Consider the following 15456-nt stretch of genomic DNA (forward strand, 5'->3'; position numbering starts at 1 on the left):
GTCGTTTGTTGTCTAAGACGTTTGAGGCCACAACTGGGAGACCGCATTTGCCAAAACAACTTAAAAACAAGTACAATTTATTAAAGAGTGAGTGGCGTGCATGGTCTAAGCTAATGGATTGCCGGAAAGGCCCAACTGGAATTGGCTTTGACCAAGTTACTGGGTTGTTCAATGCGTTAGCCGATTGGTGGGCGACAATGGAGAAGGTAAAGCTTTTCATTTTGTTTTTCCTGTCTGTTGTTACAGAACTAATATCTCATTTTCTGTATGTATACCATACTTTCCTATATGCACACAACGTCATATGTTTATAACTTTAATGAAAGGAATATTTCAGAGAACACAATTATGACACAATTCTAATGCCTAAAATGAAATTTAAAATTAAACGAAATTAAAATTCAAAAAAAAAAATGGCGAAATTTCATCAAATATGACTGGCTCTACCCAATTACTTGACTTTGCTGATAGGCACTTGGTTTTATGACATGATTTTATTTATGACCCATCAATTTTTTAGTTATGTTTATTATGTTTGGTTATGTTATGTTTTATTTAATTATGATTGAAAAAATATATAAATATATATTTATATATATATAGGTATATATTTGTTGTAAAGTACATACAGATATGATATATTTTATTGTAAAGTATATTTGTTTTAGTTATTGTTGATACCCACCTCATTTTCCAAAGTTGATATGAAATTTTTATTTTTTAAGGTGTTTGTCCAGGTCAATTTAGGTGTATTTTTTAATCTAGAGAACCTAACATAAAATGTAATGGGTCATTCTAGTATACACTTTTTAGTTGCTTTTTAATTGAGATGAAAAAAATTATTATATTTCACATGAGTCATGCTTAAAATATGAGCTGTTATATACTTGTTTTTAGCTAAAAAACATTATTATACTTGAGTTTTTAGCTGTTATACTTTCTTGAAAGGTTGTCAAATGTCCCCTACATATTCAAAATGAACTTCATTTGGATGTTGTTAAAAATTCAATTTAACACTGGGTTTTTGGTAGTATGAACTGTGATCCCACCAATTGCTTAAACTTGTTTGTAATTTACTGTTGCATTGATTTGTTCATTCTAGCAAACTTTAACCTCCTTGAACATTTTAGCATTTTAACAGGTTTTAATTTTGCCATTTCTGCACCATGTTGCATTGAATTTATTCCATGTCAACACGCTAATGCTATTTACATTGTGTTCATTTACAAATTGACAAAGGCTGTTGCAAGTTCAGAACCAAAACCTTGGAGCATCCGGATTTGATGGAGCATGTCTTCACTGGCGCAGCGACAACAGGTAAAAATGCATAGATGCCCACCGAGACTCGTAACCCAATGGAGTTGGAAGGATAGTCCGACAGTCTAGAATTTTCCAGCGATAGCAATAAATTAGGAGCATCAGAAATAGATGACCTGATGAACTCTGCCAACATCAATCCCCCGGGTAGTGGAAGCAAGCGGAAGCATTCCTCAGCCAAAACATTGCAAAACAAGCGCATTACCGGGGCGACAGCGTTGGCAACTAGTATGGACGACTTGGCAAATTCCGTGAAGACTCAGAGCAAGGAATTAACTGTCAACCACGTTGTCGGGGGGGCTCAGTTACACCATGGGCCAGGCTGTTGGACGGCTGTATGAAATACAGGGACTAGACCCCACCGATCCACTTCTCTATTTTGGAGTCATGCTTGTGGAGGTTCCGAACAATCGGGAGATGGTTATGAGTATTCCCATGGACCAAGGCATAATCGGGTGGCTACAAGCGAAGAACCAGGACAAAGAAAGGAATGAAGGTATCACTCTTGCGAGTTTGTTGTGCAATGAACGACTTCGGTTTTAAATCAGCATGGGAAACAACTCTCGCAAATTTGTTTACTTTCAGTTGAATTGTGTTTTTCTACGTGTGCACTGTTTTTGTTTTATTTGTATTTTTTTTATATTGTCATTGCTGGTTTGACAATGGATTGGCCAAGGGACATGGTTGTCAACCCATTGTCCTTAACTTTTAGGTTGTAAGCTATGTTTGTGGTTCATATGTTTGTTATGCTAATTGCTGCAGGGTTGAACAAATTGTGGTAATCCATGTGGTTTGTTATGAAATATGGAATCAAATTGTGGAAATATGAAATTGGTTTGGAAACCTTGAAATTGGAGGAAATTGTGATTAAATGGTGTAGTTGGATCAATGAATCACTCATCTATGAAAAATGTGATAGATTATCTGTTGAGAAATTTATTTATCTGTTTAGATATATCTGTTTTGGGCTATCAGTGGAGGATAGCCAAGATTGTTGTAGAAATTGCATGATGATTAGGTAAATTGAGACTAATCAATTGGATTATGTCATTGAATATGACGGTTGGATATAAATATTGAATATGTGATTGAATTGGTCATTGTATATGACAACTTGTTTCAATACATTGTATATGTATATTGTTTGGGAGGAGATAGGAGATGTACTCCATTGTTTGGGAGGAGATAGGAGATGGACTCCATGGATAATTAAGTTGGCCGGAGTGTCCAGGATAAAAGTCCAGAAATCTTATTTATTTATGGGTGCCGGTTCCCTCGAACGTAGTTCCGTAAAATGGCAAGAAAATAGAAGTGTTGAATGATGTTTATTATTGAAGTGTTGATATATGAGTTGTAGTCTCATTTTTAAACTGTTTGGATAATATTGGACTATGTCTATGAATTGATTTGGTTAAACAAATGGAAGTGGATTGAAATATGGATGTCAGTGTTGATTAGACACGGAAAGAGTGTATGTTAGTTATATGTGTTAAACATTTATTGGATACTAATATTTTAGTTAATTCTCATATATTGTTTAGCATATCTCTACTGGGCATTGGCTCACCTTACTTGGGACACCATTTTTCAGGTACAGGTGATATGCCGCATCCACGATCTTAGCTTGGGGGTTTAGGAGTTGAAGAGTCCCTTTTGGTTATTTGTTTTGATGATTACATGTATATTCAAGCCAAGGGCTTTTATATATAGAGCTAGAACTCTTCTTTTATTGTAATCAAGTGATAACTTGGAAAGTTGTAAGCCTATAGGGCATTCACTTTGTTGTTATCGTGTAATATCTTTTGTATAGAAGACTCTGATGAATGAAAATATAATATTTTTCCCTATGTTTGTAGATTTATGAATGATTGGCTTATACTGTATTTTGAGGACGTGACACAAACCCATGTGGGTGGCCCCCCTTTTGTCTCGTTGCCATCATTTCTTCTTCCTTTCCATTTCATTTGATTGTTTGGCTTGGGTTGGCAGATCCTCTGCCTCTCTCTGTCCGTCTTTCTCTCCCTTTCTCTTTCCTCCATTTATGCTCAAGCTTTGTGCTTCAAATAAGAGTCCTTAAAGTGAGATTTTGCAAAAATTTTGTAAATGAACGTCGGAGAGCTTGTCGTGATCTTCGCAATGATAGTCTCAGATTCATGATCGGGCAAGATGTGCCTTCCAGGTCTATTCTTTTTCATTATTTGAGGTAGGGACTTTCTTCATATTTCTACATTAAAGCTATGTTAGGGTTATTTTGAGAAAATATGTCATTTTAAGGGGTATTGGATATATATATATATATAATTTTCAAATTTTTGTTTAGTAATTTTTGAAAGAAAAATTATGCTAAAATGTTAAGAATGTTGGCATTTTGAGATTGATTTTGGAAAAATCATTTTGTGTTGTTAATTTTGTAAAAAAAAAAATCCGAAAATAAAATGTAAAGGTTGTATGATTGTATTTACATCATATTATAATTAGATAATTTATTTGAGAAATATAAAGTTAATTTTTTTTTTTTTTATCTTTGATTCGGAATTTACTTTTGAGAAAAATAAATTAATATTGAAGAATATGGAGTAAATGCTTAAGTAGGAATTATAAAGTTGTTTTGTGATTAAAAACTCTAAAAATGTTATATTCATGATATTTCATAAAAGATGATAAGTTGATGATTAAATTGTGTTCAATTTATGAAAATAAAAATGTGAAATATGGACTTTCGAACTCATAACCTTGAAATTGAAAATGTTACTATTGGGCATATTTCATTTTTTTTTTTTTTTGATGTAAATATCATGTTGGTTAAGTAATGTTAGAAAAAGTTGTGAAATTGTTATTGGTAGAGAATTTGGTAAAAATATTACATTTTTAAATAGCTTGGCATGGAAAATGGTTATGTTGAAATATACTTATTATTTGAGGTAGGGACTTTCTTCATATTTTTACGTTAAAGCTATGTAAGAGTTATTTTGAGAAAATATGTCATTTTAAGAGGTATTGCATATATATATATATATATATATAATTTTCAAATTTTTGTTTGGCAATTTTTGAAAGAAAAATTATATTGAAATGTTAAGAATGTTGGCATTTTGAGATTGATTTTGGGAAAATCATTTTGTGTTGTTAATTTTGTAAAAAAAAAATTCGAAAATAAAATGTAAAGGTTGTATGATTGTATTTACATCATATTATAATTAGATAATTTATTTTGAGAAATATAAAGTTAATTTTTTTTTTATCTTTGATTTGGAATTTATTTTTGAGAAAAATAAATTAATATTGAGGAATATGGAGTAAATGCTTAAGTAGAAATTATAAAGTTGTTTTGGGATTAAAAACTCTAAAAATGTTATATTCATGATATTTTGTAAAAGATGATAAGTTGATGATTAAGTTGTGTTCAATTTTTGAAAATAAAAATATGAAATGTGGACTTTCGAACTTATAACCTTGAAAATGTTACTATTTGGCATATTTCTTTCTTTTTTTTTCTTTTTTTTTTCTTTTTGATGTAAATATCATGTTGGTTAAGTAATTTTAGAAAAAGTTGTGAAATTGTTATTGGTAGAGAATTTGGTAAAATATTACCTTTTTAAATAGCTTGGCCTGAAAAATGGTTATGTTGAAATATAGTTACGTTTAAAGGATGAGGCATGTGAAGTTAGGCTTGGTATTATAAATTTGAAAATTTTTGAATATAATAAACTTACTAATTTAGTGGATTAAATTAGTTTTGGTTAAAAGGTTATATCCGTTATGGTTAAAACTGTGTTATTAAGATTATACCATAACTTTTGACATAGTAGGATGGAAATGGTAATATTTAATAAGTAGGGATTTCCTTTGAGTTGTATATATATATATATATATTTGCAAGATCTAAATGATTTTCGAAATCATCCTTTGATTTGTCTTGAAAATTGATTGTTGATTCAAAAAGATGAGAGATTTTTTTTTTTTTTGAAAGTGGGTTTACTTTCTTGTTACTTTTAAAATAGAAATTGAGGGTTTTGAACTATGAGGATTGAAGAGAGAAGTTTTTGGTGACTTTCTTTCAATAAATGAAGATGAGTGGTTTTGGTGAGAAAATCTAGAAATTGGGGATTTTTAAGAAAGATGTTGACAATCTTTGAATATGTTGTTATATTTATTTTGTGTGCCAAAATAAATGATGTTTGAAAAATTGTTTATTTGTTTACATATAAATAATGATTTTCATGGAATATGAGAATTGTTGAAGTTTTGAAAATTGTTGTTCAAAATGTTGATATAGTCTTGAAGTGACTAAATGGTTGAGATTACTCTAAGTATGGAAATTATGTTGTCCCATGGATGAATTGGAATAAAAGTATTTATATTCATCTTGAGAAATGATATTGAAATGAAAAATGAGAATTTTGATCACAATGGGAATATTGTGTGAAAGTATTGAAAGTGGAAGAAAAATTACATTGTATTATTAATTATTGCATTGTCATATCAATTCATTTGGTAATGATGAGTTTTGAAATTTGATTTGAAAACTTTACATTGAGAAAGGAATGTTGGAAAACAAGTTTTCATGAAATGATTTTGGGATAAATACGGTGGTAAGTCTTAAAAGGTGGTGTAGATGATAGGTGTCGAGCCTTCCAGTCAATAATGGTAAAAATGACAGATTACAGGTGTTGAGCCTTCCAGTTAATACTGGTAAAAATGACAGATTACTGGTGTCGAGCCTTCCAGTTAAGACTGATAAAAATGACAAAATTGGTAGTACTTGTATAGTCTACTTGCAGACACTATCCTAGGGATTACTTGGGTCGTATTTACCATCTTGGAATTTTATTGAAATTGTTGGATTAATGTGTTTTCAAAATGGCATTGTGCATAAGATTTTCAAAAGATGAGAAAAATATTTTGAACATGACCCGGCATATGCATTCATCTCATAAGACCATATAAAATGGATTTGATGAATTGTTTAATTATTTGATTCAATTGATAATGAGATAATTGAATGAATTGAAAATGATGTTTTGTTGCTATTGAAACATGTTTATTTATTTAAGTTAACTTGTTGTGGTTAATTACATAAATTGGATTTAAGAGATTATGTAATAAAATCATATGGTTTTGACATGATATGATTTCACGTATCTGTATGAGTATTTTGGTACCCGCATATCTTCTAATGTTTTAATATGAGATTGCTTGGTGAGCTAGTGGTTGCTCAGCCCCTGCCTGTACATATGTACAAGGAATGTTTTTCAGATTTGAAGATCAAACAATGGGTTTTACCATTTCATAAGTTTAATGTAGTGATGGATTGTACTACTTGATTTATTGTTTGGCTGGGTGCTATTTTTTTTGTAAAGAGTAGTGTCTTCTCTTTTATTGTAAGCCTCAGGGCATTTCTTTTATTTGTGTGTAAATATCATTGTTGCATAACGAGAGGAAATATGTATATTTAATTATTCATCATTTCATCCAAAGATGAAATGTTATTTGTAAATGGACTTAATTAATGAATATTGGTAAGGCTATCCCAATAATAAAATACGGGGTGTTACATTACCTCAGCCTTTTGAAAATTGCATATGTTCTTACCGAGAAAAACCCAAACAAAATCCCAACCGAGGAGATGAATGAAGAAGACTACGCGGCACATGAAGCAAAAGTGGCTTCCTACAATACAGATGAATATAAATATCATTTTTATCTCTTAAATTTTATTGCTGAGTAATTTTATGATTATTACTATAACACTTCTTACACTTTGTCTTCTATTAATTTTTGGTATACTCGCTTGTGTCATATTAACAATAAATATTTGGGAATCATGAGTAGGTTAGGATTAATTCCTAAAGTGACAAAAAATTTTGAAAAATGTGAAGTTTGCAATAAAGAAAAAATTACAAAGAGGCCTCATAAAAGTGTTGAAAAAATAGCGAATTGCTAGAATTATTTCATACTAATTTGTGTGAGTTTGAAAGAATTTTAACTCGATGTGGTAACCGATATTTTATCACTTTTATTGATGATTTTTCAAAATATACAAACGTATATTTATTAAAAAATAAAAGTGATGCTTTTGAGAAATTTTAAAACTTCCTTCTTGAAGTGAAAAATCAATTTGGTAAAAAGATTAAGAGAATTAGAAGTGATAGAGGCCGAGAGTATGAATCTCTTGGATTCAACTCTTTTGTTCAATCATTGTGAATTATTCATGAAACTACTCCAACATATTCACCTTCATCTAATGGCGTAGCTGAAAGAAAAAATAGAATGTTAATTGACTTGATGAATGCTATGCTCATTGATTCAGGTGCTCCCTCAAATCTTTGGGGCAAAGCTATTTTGATAGCTTGCCATGTGATAAGTAGAGTGCCACACAAAAAGACTAAAATTGTACCTTATGAGTTGTGGCGGGGGCATAAACCAAATCTAAATTATTTGAGGGTCTGGGGTTGTTTAGCTTTTGTGAGGCTTGCAGATCCTAAATGGCCTAAATTAGGTGAACGAGCTACCACTTGTGCTTCTTGGGTATGCGTTGTATAGTACAGCTTATAGATTTTTTGATATGGAAAATAATATAATTTTTTAATCAAGTGATGCTATTTTTCATGAAAATAAATTTCCTTTCAAATCTAGAAATAGTGGAGGTCAAATAATTTCTAAAAATATTGTATCCATGCCTAGCTCCTCTACTCCATCTCAAGTTTTTCAAGAACAAGAAAATTCTCAAATCCAACCAAGGAGGAGTAAACAAACTAGAGTTGAAAAAGATTTTGGCCCTGATTATTATCTTTACAATGTGGAAGAAATTGCTCTTACGGTGCAAGAAGTTTTATCATCACCTGATGCTATTTTCTGGAGAGAGGCTGTAAATGATGAGATAAATTCGCTACTTTCAAATAAAACATGGAAGCAAGTGGATTTACCTCCAGGTTGTAAATGGGTCCTTCGTAAAAACTTAAACCGGATGGAACTATAGATAAATATAAAGCGAGGCTTATCGCTAAAGGTTTTAAGCAACAAGTTGATCTTGATTTCTTTAATACTTTTTCTCCAGTTACTAGAGTTACATCTATTAGACTGTTGATAGCAGTAGCTGCAATTCATGATTTAAAAATTCATCAAATGGATGTAAAAACAACATTTTTAAATGGAAATCTAGATGATGAGATTTACATGGACCAACCTGAGGGCTTTATGGAGCCTGGCCAAGAAAACAAGGTGTGTAAGCTAACTAAATCCCTTTATGGTTTAAAACAAGCTCCTAAACAGTGGCATGAGAAATTTGACTCCTGTATGCTTGAGAATGGTTATAAGACTAATGAATGTGATAAGTGCATATATTATAAAACTTGTGAGAATGCACATGTGATTATTAGCCTATATGTGGATGATCTACTTATCTTTGGCTCTAATTTGCATATTATAAATGAGACTAAAAATATGCTTAATAGTCACTTTGATATGAAAGATCTTGGTAAAGCCAATTTTATTTTGGGAATTAAAATTACCAAAACTAATGATGGCATTTTTTCTTGTTCAATCGCATTATGTTGAGAAACTTTTAAAGAAATATATTTTCTAGACTGTAAACATGTTGCTACTCCTTTTGATGCAAGCATACATTTATCTTTTGTTACAAATGAAAAAGAAGTGATTAATCAAAAGGAATATGCTAGCATGATTGTTAGTTTGAGATATGCTACTGACTGTACTAAACCTGACATTGCATATGTTGTTGGAGTACTTAGCAGGTTTACTAACAAGCCAAGTCGAGATCATTGGCTAGCCATGGGAATAATTATGAGATATTTATTTGGTACCAAAAATTATGGTTTGTTTTATGACAAGTATCTTGCGGTACTTGAGGGATATAGTGATGCCGATTGGAACACTTTGTTAGATGATTCTCTCTCTACCTCAGGGTTTTATTTTTACCTTGGTTGGTGGTGCTATATGTTGGAAGTCTAAAAAACAAACTATAATTGCTAATTCTACTATAGAAGTTGAGCTTATAGCATTAGCTTCAGCATGTGAGGAAGCGAATTAGTTTAGAGATTTGTTACATGAAATCCCTTTGTGAGATAAACCAATTCCTCTTGTGTTAATTCATTGTGATAGCACTTCTACTATTGGTAGAGTGAACAATCATTTTTATAATGGTAAATCCAGACCTATTCGAAGGAAACACAATAATGTGAGATCATATTTGAATAATGGCATCATAGCTGTGAATTATGTAAAATCTTGTGATAATCTTGTAGATCCGTTAACCAAGGCCTTGGCGAGAGATAGGGTCTGGAATACATCAAGGAGGATGGGTTTGAAGCCTATAAAATCATAAACCATGTATGAGGATACCCAACCTAGGGACCAGAGATCCTGTAACTAGGTTCAATGGGAAGAACGAATATGGTGGTTGTAAAAAATGTACTCCTTAATATTTTGTTATCCATCCCTATGATGTAAGTGCATTTATCCTGTAATGTTGGAGGGTTGAGTTTTATACGCTTAATGAAATTCTGTAGCTCTGGTTGAGTGGGGTATGTAAATTACAAGAACATCCTCGACAGATTTCACCTATGTGAGCATGAAAATAGGGCCGCTTTCTATGAGAACAAGACTTATTCTCAAATATGCTCATGAAAACTGGGATTAGCACAAGGCCATAATGTGTTGGCTATTAAAAGCTCATGTCAACACCTGGATTATTATGTGTGAGCAATAATACTTTATTTCTCCTAAGCAGTCATAGTTCAACTTTAAGACCACTACTAACTCTGGAGTAGAGGTTGTTGTTTCACTAATGAAGGTTCAATGCAGAGCACACCTTCATGATGCATACTAGTCTATCTTTCTTTGGTAATCTCTCTTGCCCTTGTTGATATTAAAATGAGTGAGGGGATTGTTGGACCATTTTAATATCTTTTATTTATATACATATATATATATATATATATATATATATTGTTAATGAATCTTCTGTTGTCTTGTTCATGAATGGAGATTCATTGTTTTGGTGTCCTTTTGTTTTGTTCATGAATGAAGATTAATTGGAGTTCATGAACTTGGTGGTGAATTAACATTTGGAGATTCTCTATTTTTTCTAGTTTAATGGTCATTATTATTTTTGGTGTAAATTGTAAGGTCCTGGTAGCCTATAAATAGTTTCTCTCATCTACTCTTTTCTATACCAACTATTGTTTATACTTGAGAGATTACTAGCAAAGAATGGTGTTTTTCTTGGTGGAGTTTTGGGTTCACCATCTTGTACAGAGTTGGCCTGAACCATACGACAAGTGGTCGAGCTGTTGTATCTTGAAGGGGACAAGTCATAATTTTGTGACTGCTGCATCGGTATTTGAGTTCTTCCTACCGCAGTGGGCTTGATCTCCTTAAAGAAAACGAGATATTCGTGTCTCAGCCTAACCTATTTGTATCTCATTTTCTTTGCATTATTTATCAATAAAATATAATTTTTCTGATATTTTCACTAACAACCTGCATATAGTACCTACCTTTTTGAGGAGTGTGTATTGTAACATTATCTTGATGGAAAACTTTGAACACGCGTGCATTGCATAAAAATATGGATAAATTGTATTATACTCTCCTTAACTATTATCCTGTATTAATTTATACTTTTAAATTAAAAATTAGAACACTTAATCCTTTTTAAACTTTTATAACAAAAACACCTTTTTGTTAGGCTCCTCATTGGTGGACCTATGTCAAGACAGTATTGTGCAGTCGTCAAACCATCAGCAATCAAATGGTTGGTAGAGTATAGGGCTGAGTGAAAACCGTCCAATCTAAATTGCCAGCACTTATTTGAGCGGTTTAGCAAAATTGTTAGGTCAGATGCGGTTTAAAATTTTCTTGTTTTGTGGATTGTGTGCGGGTTACGGGATTCACACGCACCTGCAAAACACTAGCCCGCACTAAACATTTTATTTTTATTTTTTTTTTAAATCTGGACCATTGAATTGGCTTTAAAAAGCAGCTTATAAGTTGAATTGGCTTTTACGTTGAAATGTGAGGGTACCAACTGATCTAATTGATTTGTCCAGTTTCCGCAGAGCGTTGTGTTTAAGGAGGTACTACTTTTTTTTTCCTTCATTGGATGGAATGGCTCAATTTTGTAAATTGAGTTCTATCTTTGTGAATTCTGTAATGTGAATTAACAAATATCCTTGCGACATTTTGCACATTTCACAGCCCACACATTTCATGTAATCTTCAACTACATTAATCTTGATTTATGCTTTTCTTTATGATAAGATACAAATTTAATCTTCAAGCATGTCAAATTTTTCAATTTTTTTTAAATTTTTTTTACTGTTTATAAGTGTAGAATTTTCAAAATTTTCTACATGTTTGTATGAATATTGTGTGATGTGTTTTCAATCCGCAAACCACACGCGACCACCCGCATATAAATCCTATCCACATAGATCGCAACCAACACTTCGGGTGGTTGAGGATTCAATTTTTCCCGAATCGCAGATATACGAGCGGGTCCAAACCACAAACCAAACTGTCTAAAACCGATCCGTGACCACCCCTCGTAGAGTACCATCCAAATAACTTCTCTATCAAAGCCAGTTGTTGGATGCATAAAGGAGTCATAAGATGTCTTTGACAAATCTAACAGCCCAAGTTTCCAGTACAATTCGATATCTCATCATGTCATGATAGTCCATACATTAATGGCCAAAGTATTATGTTAGTTTTAATTTCACATCCTCAATCTAAGTCACCTAAACTTGATTAATATAATGTATTGATCTCTTTATTTATAACTAATTGATTTTGAGTTGGATGCTTTAACATAGTATTAAAGTTGGGTCTTATGGCCTCTCACCTCTTGTTGTATAAGTATATGAATATCTACCTAAGTCTATTTCTCTCGTCAGTCTATCTTGACTTAATTCCACATCGTCAATCTAAGTCACCAAAACTTGATGGCTAATTAATTTTAAATTGGATGCTTTAACAAAATACATCTTCTCATATATATTATAAGAAAAGGGAAAAATTCCAGCATTTTGTTGCACTTGCAGCAGTAATTTCCTTTAAATGTTGGTTATTGTTCTAGAATTGGTATTGCAGCTATAATTATTATGATGTTCTGGTCAAAATGATACCCAGGTAGTTTCTACAACCGTAGAGACTAATTTAATTATTGATTTACCTTAGAACAGAGCCGAAGTGGTCCATGAACACGCTAAAAAATTGCATGAACCATCCATGTCCCCTGGTTCTCACACACAGTCATTGAGTAATGCAAATCATAATTTTCTATGATTTATTTCACCATATTTTTCTTATTCATTAATTACTTTCTTAGTTTAAACCCTAAAATTAGGTCAATTAAGATATACATGATATAACACCTTGGGTTTTTTTATTCTTCTTCTTTATCTAATAATGGATTGGATCACATAGACTTAATTATTAAAGTTAGAGGGCTTAGATCCATTAAGCTGTCTCACGATAATATGATATCAAGGTTGTATTTGGTTGGAGAATTTGAAGAGAGAAATAGAAAGGGAAAGGGAAGTAGAAAGAAAAGAAGAGAGAATTGATAAGATTCGAATTCCAAGTTATATTTGGTTAAGATAGGAAATGAAGAATAAAAGAGCCCAAGTGAACCTAAAAGACAAAGTGAGATTGCATTTTCCTCGCACTTTCTTTTCCCCCATGTTTTCCATTATATATACCAAACAAAAAGTGGGATTGCATTTTCCTTTCCCTTTCCATTTCCTTCATCAAATCTTCTAACCAAACAAAGTGTAAAAGTATTTTTTTTTTTTTAAATAATACCCACATATATTATAGCAAAACACATACAAAGTTAGGTGCTCTGAAGAGCATGCCTTGCCAAGAAACTCTTCATGGTAATAATCATAGGACAAATTTTTTTTAAGAAACAGTCCGAGCCTTAAAGCGTTTTCACCTGATGACTAAAACTATATATTATTTTCTCTGCTGTTATTTTTCATATCTAATTTACACTCTGTTAATTTCCCTAGCCTTAAAGCATTGTCACCTAGAGGTTAAGTTAGTGTGTTCCTTCTAGTGTGTTTGTTCTTCTTGTGTTTTGTGTCTTACCGATTATAGTTAGGCATTATGGATTGCTAACACCTTTGACATATATGAACAAATTAAGTGGCTTTACCAAATGTGTCGATTTCCATCTCTGTCATTGATCATGGTAAACCTCATTCTTCCAGACTTGAGATGAAAGAGCTCAGCAACACTCAACAATCTCCAAAATTCATAGAATTATCATATCATCTCTTATATCACATCTCTAAGTAGGATTAATCATTGTTCGGATTCACCACAGAACTGTTATGGTTCTTGAATAAACGCAATTAAGAACACAATCCCAATCCTACTCCACTCAAGGAAGTGCAAGTGAGTTTCCTTTTCAGATATCTCTCAAATTACATTGATTTATGTTATGAAGTATAAACAAGTATGTTCTTTCTATAAGAAAAAACACAAATAAATAAGTCAAAATGAAGAGAAAACCACAAAAAATAAATAAACAAATAAAAGGGAAGGAAGAGACCAGTTACAGAACTAGATGGTCTGCTCAGAAATATCTCAAGAAGCTTTACTCATCCCGTTGAGAACATGTTACTCATCCCTGTTGAGAATAACAACAGTTGTTACAACAACAATAAAAAGAAACTTCGAAGTACTCAAATGAAATGAATCTAGAACAACATTTGGAACAAGCAAAGGTAGAAATCTATGCATTAGAAAATGATGAACACTTAACTGATTCATACAATTGGAGTGTGATCTATTCAGTTTTACACCTGTACATATGTTCTCCCCTAACAAATTGAAACAAATGGTAGTTACGAAAACTATATAAGTGCTGCAGCCAGCAGGTGCTTTCCAATCCTCAATTAGTGCTACGTAATGTGAAGTTAAAACTGTAATTCAAACCATCAAATCCAAATAAGCTTGGTGAAGAAACAAAAATAAAAAATAAATGATTGGTTTCTCCCAAATAATTCGTTGTGCTGTGCTCTAAGTAGCACGGACATGTGACACGTGACAAGGGCACAGCTTTGACACATGGCCACGTTGATTTTCAAAAAATGCACGACATGATATGTCTGGAACATGTTAAAAAATTATATTTTTATAAATTTATTATATGTCAACTATGTGAATAGCTTTTTCAAAGGTAATGAAAAAAACAAAATAACACTAATTAAAATTAAAAGGTTATAAATTTCATAACCTAAAAACATCAATATATCAATCACATGACAATTAATAGCAACATAAATAATGCAAAATAATTGTAGAATATAGAAATACAAATGATGTATTCATTTTATTAATGTTTGAAAATATATTCAGATTGAGTAGTTGCATTCCAAAGAATACAGAACATTATTACTATGGAGAGAATCATCACATAGTTTGTATTTGGAAAGTTTTAGAAATCTCACCGAAATGTCTGTAAAGTGTTTGATATTTTATAAATTTACATTTTAATTAAGACGCGTTAAAGAAGTGTCAGACACGTTTTTTAGGAATGTCTGCAAAGTGTCGTGCCTGACACAGGTTTCTGACACAACATGCCTATAGCGACCCCGGTCTTTTCTCTTTAAATTATTGTATCCGGACTTAGGTTCCGTGGATCCTATCATTACTTATTGGTTGTTGTTGTCCTTTAATCTCTTTGTATTTGAAGTATAGGTTGTGTTGGGCGGGTCTGTTACAGGTTGGTTGATTTTAGATGCCAATAGGTGATGCTCAGATTTTGGCCTTCACGCTCGAGCGGAAGTTTTAACGCTCGAGCAGTCCCTTCGTTGTTGCTTCTCCGCTCGAGCGGGAATTTTGACGCTCGAGCATGATTTTCCATCTCCCAGTATTTTGCTCTGCAGTTCTTCCGCTCGAGCGGTAGTTTTTACGCTCGAGCGTGATCCCTTGTTTTTGCTCCTCCGCTCGAGCGGGGAGTTTGACGCTCGAGCTGGTGCCAGCGCCTGCAAAACTTCTGGAAGGGTGCAATCGACGCTCGAGCGGCTTTCTTCACGCTCGAGCATGATTCTGTGTCTTACGCTCGAGCGGGGCTTTCTACGCTCGAGCGTAGAGTCGATTATATCA

General features: G+C 32.5%; 1 protein-coding gene across 1 annotated transcript in view; it reads right to left on the minus strand.

Annotated features, from left to right (window-relative positions):
- Positions 1-13705: 13705 nt before the first annotated feature.
- Positions 13706-15456, minus strand: part of LOC145802305 (putative late blight resistance protein homolog R1A-3) — a 41868-nt gene continuing 40117 nt past the window's right edge. The window contains exon 7 of the mRNA XM_082894993.1: positions 13706-13975. Coding sequence (XP_082751119.1) covers positions 13970-13975 — 6 coding nt within the window. The 3' untranslated portion in view covers positions 13706-13969. The remainder of the gene's footprint in view (positions 13976-15456) is intronic.

This window comes from Camellia sinensis, chromosome 11, assembly GCF_055761805.1.
Source record: "Camellia sinensis isolate YWXY chromosome 11, ASM5576180v1, whole genome shotgun sequence".
NCBI classification, from domain to species: Eukaryota; Viridiplantae; Streptophyta; class Magnoliopsida; order Ericales; family Theaceae; genus Camellia; species Camellia sinensis.